Here is a 7250-nt window from a genome sequence, read left to right on the forward strand (position 1 = left end):
AGCTTCCACTCTCGCAGGCATACTTTCAATCAGGTGCTGGAAGGTTTCTTGGGGAATGACAGCCCATTTTTCACGGAGTGCTGAACTGAGGAGAGGTATCGATGTAGGTCGGTGAGGCCTGGCACGAAGTCGCCGTTCCAAAACATCCCAAAGGTGTTCCATAGAATTCAAGTCAGGACTCTGTGCACGCCAATCCATTTACAGGGATGGTCGTGTAACCACTCCGCCACAGGTCGTGCAGTATGAACAGGTGCTTGATCGTATTGAAAGATGCAATCACCATCCCCGAATTGCTCTTCAACAGTGGGAAGCAAGAAGGTGCTTAAAACATCAATGTATGCCTGCGCTGCGAGAGTGCCATGCAAAACAACATACGGTGCAAGTCCTCTCCAAGTAAAACACGACCACACCATAACACCACCACCTCCGAATTTTACTACACATGCTGACAGATGACGTTCACCGGGTATTCGCCATACCGACACCCTGCCATCGGATCGCCACATTGTGTACCGTGATTCGTCACTCCACACAACGTTTTTCCACTGTTCAATCGTCCAATGTTTTCGCTCCTTACACCAAGCGAGGCGTCGTTTGGCATTTACCTGCGTGATGGGTGGCTTATGAGTAGCCGCTCGACCATGAAATCCAAGTTTTCTCACCTCACGCCTAACTGTCATAGTACTTGGAGTGGATCCTGATGCAGTTTGGAATTCCTGTGTGATGGTCTGGATAAATGTCTGCCTATTACACTTTACGACCCTGATCAAATGTCGGCGGTCTCTGTCAGTCATCAGACGAGGTCGGCCTATACGTGTCCCTTCACGTTTCCACTTCACATCACATCAGACACAGTGAACCTAGGGATGTTTAGGAGTGTGGAAATCTCGCGTACAGACTTCTGACACAAGTGACACCCAATCATCTGACCACGTTCGAAGTCCGTGAGTTTCGCGGAGCGCCCCATTCTGCTTTGTCACGATGTCTAATGACTACTTAGATCGCTGATAATGAGTACCTGGCAGTAAGTGGCAGCACAATGCACCTAATGTGAAAAACGTATGTTTTAGAGGATGTCCGGATACTTTTGATCACATAGTGTATGCACCTTTGCTGATGATTTACGTGAACAACGGGTAATCATCGCAAGAACTGGTATACACACTTACATGTCTTCCTGATAGCAATTTCCGGACAACTTAATATATTAGAACAGTTTAAAGTGTTCCGTACAGAATTATTTTGTTTCTATGTGAAACAAAGCTACATTAAAATTAACCGATTCGTTTCGAACAAGAACATATGGCGTTCAGCGCACAAGGGAATCAAGTTCAGTATTTTGGTCATTTTGGACATATTTAATCTGTAAAATCTGTATCTGAAACTATTTTGAAAGCTTAAAAGATTCGTGTCCAAATATTTTAAATAATTCTTATAATTGAAAAAGCAATGTTAACGTTTTCATATACGTAAACGTACCATACAAGCTTTGTATCTCTCTCTCTCTCTCTCTCTCTTTTTTTTTTTCAATTTTGGTAATTGGACTTGATTCTAATGTGCTCTGAACGACCCATATAAGGCATAAACACTTATTTTTTGCTTGTGGGTGTACGGAATGCAGTGTAACAAAAATTTTAATGCCGGGAAGAGGGATCACAGTGGCTCAGTGTTGTACACTCACCTCATGTGCGAGGGGTTGCTGATTCGATCCCAGGCCATGTGAGTTTGTGGTGGACAACACTCTGTCTGTAGACTTTCTAGGGTTTTCCTTGTTTTCTCTCACATTCTCATTATTTCCCAGTTATTTTAGAATTATTCAGTTTGTTTAATGATCCACCTCTTTTAGCTTAAAGAAACTGCATATTATTGTGGGACGGATAATTAGAAATTATTTTCTTTTAATATCGGGTTTGGTGATGTGGTTCTATGATCCTACTCTCTTGGAGGCGATATCATATAGTGGGGAATGACCTATACTGGCCTATATGACCTGACCTATGCATATCTTCCATGATGGTCAACCAACTGCACCGGATTCAAGCCCTGATCATTCGTAGTTGAACGGAGCCCAAGTTAATGCATAGTTAATACGTAATCTTGCCCTTCATAACCTCGGTATTGCATAACGGTGTAAAACACAAAAATTCCAATTCAACTCAAAATTTTTAATTTCAATGATTCTTTTTAATAATTCGCAAGTGTTGAAAATAGTTCTGTGTATCACAGAATATTCTTAATGTTGTGGTCATCCACATTGTGCAAATATCGACGCTAAAATCTGTAACAGGATTACGTTTACAGTTATTAGAAATAAAGCTATTAGAAACCAACATACTGCTCACTTCTGTGTGACCACTCATTAGGGTTACCAAGTGTCTCGATTCTGTAGAGACAGTCCCTATTTCGGAGAAAACGTTCCGCTTTGTAGGGACTTTTAAATGTCCCGACTTTTTAATTTATTGATGAAGTTGGTGACTATTATTATTATTATTATTATTATTATTATTATTATTATTATTATTATTATTATTATTATTATTATTATTATTATTATTATTATTATTATTATTAAGATTTGGTTTCCACATTATTATACAGAATCTTACAATAAGAATAAACTTAAAACAACGGCAGACAGATATGTAACATTTACGCCTGCATGTAGGCTATAATTCTATTTTAAATGGCCAAATTTGTGTTATATGTTATATGATATGGGATCTATGTGATTTAAATTGTCTCACTTTCCTTTTATCAATAAGATATACAGTATATGAATCGCTTTTCACTATAAAGATTTATGTTACATTATAATGGAAAAGAGATCACTGGTACACCACCTCCTTCCCCTCATATTAACTGCATAAATTGCCTTTACATTTTGCAACTCTACGACTGATATCAATTTCTTTCCTATTATTTTATTAGCTTTTATTTTTCTGTTTGTTAGCCGATGACTATGGACTCTCTTAACGCTTGCTATATTCAACTACAAGGACTTTCTCGGGTCTTAACTTACTTCCCACTCATATTTTCCTACACACTAGGTGTGGTTATTATGAAAACAGTAAATAGATATACATCTGTTGTCTGTGTGTGGTATTGAACTTTATCAATCTCAAAATATGTAAAGAGGATATGAATACCATCGAAATTTTCATTTTAGATTTTTCTCGAGAAGAAGGTGAGAATTTACTTATTTAATTGAATCCTTCCGTATTTGCTAGCCCTCAACCTTAATAGGATCAACTAAGATAAAATTTTGTACTTACATATAGACAGGGTTTAAGCTGGCCTTCCTTATAGCGAAGTGGAGAGGGGATTGCAATTTGCCAATAATTATATTTGAATCTTTGCAAAAATACGAAACTTCCGACTTATTTTCAACGAAAGACTTAATAATAATAATGTCAACACCTGTGCTTCGGAAATGCATTTTCCTCGTACCTTTAAATCATTTTTACCGAAACGAAAATTAAAAAAAAAAAAAATCTTCCATTATGACATCCCTGGTTGTCCCTGTAGGCTAAAGGAAACATATGATGAATGACAGCAGGAGAATGAAAGGATTATGAAAGGAACGTTGGAATAAGAACGTGGGAGGAAAGGGGAGATCCTCAAGAGAAACCACGGACACTATGTTGGTCACCACAATTTACATTACCTGGAATCGAGCAAGGAATCTTTCTATTACTATGCCCTATTATTAAAATTATTTTTATCCACAGTCACCGATTCTGTGACTCTATCCCCCAAACATCACTTGAGCTCCCGTATTTGCATTAAAATTCTCATTGTTTTCTTTCAGATGATATTTGACAATGGAACACACATGCTTGAACAAATCCCCAACAGTTATAGAGAAATTTACAAAAGTGCTTTTACTAATTGAATATGGATTCATATTCAATAAAACCTCTGTCATATCCGTTCCCATCTCTTTCTTTCGAAATCTGTTGTCACTTCTAGTTGTTTATGAAAGTGTAACGTCATACATACATCTAAACCAATGAATGAGATTATAACTACATTTAAGTTTGATGAGAGTACACTGAGTATTCTATGAAACTTTAGTCACAACTGTTTAAAATTGTACGATTGACTTCAGGAAAACAAATAGTTTTCTTACTATGTTAAGGAGGACTTGGGAAGATACTACTGTAATGTTGTCTCTCTGCCATCAAGGATGTGCTTAAAGTTTAAATGAACCTTAAAACTCAAGTGGAAAAGGAAGTCGTGTTATATCTAAACGGAAAATTTATTAAATATACTAATTCATTTATTAATCTGATAATTTATTAAATTTTAGCGTTACAGCCTATGACTACTATGCCGAGGTTTTCATCTACTCAATTTTCTTTTGTTTTCTTTTTTAAAAAAAAATAAAGAGAAAAGGATCGACAAACAGAGAAATAGTTGAAAATATGAATTTGATTATTTTTGAGGTACATATTTAGAGTTACATTCTTGCTTATGATTTTTAAAGAAATATTTTTAATGTATTAAATGCTAAGTAAGCATTCCAAAAACATATTTTATTTAAAACTTTATGCTTATGACCACGAATTCTTCGCGAAAGACAAATGGAAATGCAGTTTTGTATTGTCGCTACAATATTCTCAGAAGTATAGATTTTTGTAATGAAGTTAATCGGACAGTCCAGTAAAAAGTTAAAAAAAAAAGTAAATATTAACTCTCACGACAGTCGGTACGCACATTCACTCGCAATTTAATTGTGACGTGATGGTAAGTAAATTGACCTTTCTCAAATTAAAGCTGTTAGTGCGTTCTTACTTTCATTTCAGCGCTGCGACAAATATAGAAAAATATGTTGGGATTTTTTCAGATGTACCAAGGTAAATGTTGGTATAGTAGTCTTGACATCCTGAACTTGGCCTTTCATTCTTTCCTATTTTATTCAAATTCCCTCCCTATATTTGATGGCTAAATTAATTTCATCATTAATTTATTGGCATTAAGTTAATGAATAAAATGTAATTAATAAGCAAAATGGTTTTCGATGATGCGAAGCACAGAAAATTAAGAACCTTTCTTGCTCAGTACGTTTTTCTCTTTCTTTTTTAAACAAATATAAAATTATTACATTTATATTCCGTCGTAAAAGTAAGTATTTTCTGCACGCGTGGTTCCAGGTTCGATTTCCGCGCGATCCCAGGTGGAAACTAACGACTGTGTTGAATCGAAGAAAAGTGCAACATATGTCATATTTTGATGCCTCATTCGGCGCACCTTGTATTCTGTATGTCAGCAGATTTTTTAAACTATAATCGAAGTATTATGGAAATCATCTGGGTACATTTCTGAATCTGAAATTAACACTATGCAACACTAATACATACCACACTTAGAAAAATCACAGAAACTGAACTTGATAATTTTATTTAGTTTGTTTAGGGTAACTTTAATTTATTATGTGCTTTTATTTTTCCACATGGGAGCCATTTCCGGATCACCTTTAACTTCGTCCTCCCCCATCATATATTTGGCGAGTTCACTAATAAAATCCTTGAATAAAATTGCTTCCATATTCTTGCCAAGGAAGTGCAAGAAAAGCCAATCACCAAAATCACACCTTTTAGCCACTGCAGACAAATACTCTGGTTCCACAGTCACCGCATGCAAAGACCGTCGGAACCACTCAGTACGAAACCTTAGACACACTGAAAACACTCTCCACACTAGTCCTAAAGCTGTAATGCAAGCTAAAACGACGAACCAAAACCATAGAAAGGTATAGATCTTTTCATTTATAATATTTAGAGCCATCACACAAAGCGCGTCGTGTTTCTGGATAGTTCCGGAAGGTCCGTATTTATGGAAAGTGCATTTGGTCACTTTGGGAAACACTCTAGCCATGGGGTCAGCTCGCTCTTCCGGGTCTTGCTCCAGGAAATGTACAACGTCCAGACCATATTGAGAGAATTCACCACCAAGAAAAAAATCAGTAAAATATATATTCCCAACAACATTAACTAAATTTAGTATTTCACAGAACACATATTTATACGCCCAGAAATTATGTGTGTTTAGGCGTTCAGCAAAGCACATACACAATGTACGCAACTTTTCATGTCTATCTGGTGTCGGCAGATACGCAGTTTTCATTCCCGCAAGGCATACCTTGACCTTTCCAGCATCCCACAACTTCCAAATGTAGTGTGGTACGTAAAACATAATCGCTTGGAGAAACAACACAAATGGTACCCATTGGTAGTATGCGTGGTACTTGAGTTCATCCTTGTCTGTATGGGGACCAATACCCCAATGAGGTATATCTTTCCCAACTATTTTATCATAATGCTTTGGTAAAGTGTAAGTGGACATAATGAAACAGTAATTATTAATAACACGTTCTGGGATAGCAAAGTCATCACCATCCTTATCATGAGTACACAATATTGGATCTCCAATATATTGTTTTCCACAAACCAAAGCTGTAGATACTAGCAATATCACAACAGTTAATTTATAATGAAGTTTAAAGATTAAATTGTCCGCACTGACATGTCCCACTCGGACTCGAACCCGGTCTCGAATCTCTTGGAAAAGGCCGAACATGGCTAACGAGTTGAACAGCCACACTTGGCTGAGCCTCGCAGCCGACAGAACAACTGCTTCTAAACAAACTGATTTGCCGGCTACTACTACACTACAACTTTAGAGGCCTTCAAAAATGTTCTCATGAGTGACCGCCCCCTTCTTTCCTCTCTTCAGCCGCTCCGCACGCTCCACCATGTTCAACGATACAGTCACTATAGGCGGCGCTCGGAAAGGCTTACGTCACATGATAATAACTTTCCAACAGAGAGAAAATTCTCTTAGGAAGTCTGACGTCACGGTCCGTTGCACCTTAACAATCGGACTACAGTACGTTATAAACACATCTCTGGAAATAAGAGCGTGAAATGCATGAAATTTTGTATTATATAGTAAGGAATAAACATCACATCATAGCTAAATTAGGAGGAACAGTTTTTCCTTCTTTGGTGTGTGTGTGTGTGTGTGTGTGTAAGCATAGTTTACATCGAAACTGATGTAGGCTTACGTGGTTACTTGAATCCATAGTAACAAATCATATTGCCTTTATGGAATCGAACTCGGAACCGTGTGTTCTAGAGGCGAGCATTAAAAAAATACCATCAGGAGCCTTCGAAGATATGTAGAAAGAAAACAGACTAATACAGTCTCTAGTTACTATGAATATTCCACTAAGATATATACAAAGAGAA

General features: G+C 37.0%; 1 protein-coding gene across 1 annotated transcript; it reads right to left on the reverse strand.

Annotated features, from left to right (window-relative positions):
• Positions 1–5384: 5384 nt before the first annotated feature.
• Positions 5385–6579, reverse strand: LOC145690548 (innexin inx2-like). Its single transcript, XM_081765537.1, has one exon. It carries the CDS (start codon positions 6577–6579, stop codon positions 5431–5433), a length of 1149 nt encoding a protein of 382 aa, XP_081621663.1. The 3' UTR covers positions 5385–5430.
• Positions 6580–7250: the final 671 nt, after the last annotated feature.

Source organism: Thermobia domestica, chromosome 7 (genome assembly GCF_964235325.1).
Source record: "Thermobia domestica chromosome 7, izTheDome1.hap1.1, whole genome shotgun sequence".
Classification (NCBI taxonomy): Eukaryota; Metazoa; Arthropoda; class Insecta; order Zygentoma; family Lepismatidae; genus Thermobia; species Thermobia domestica.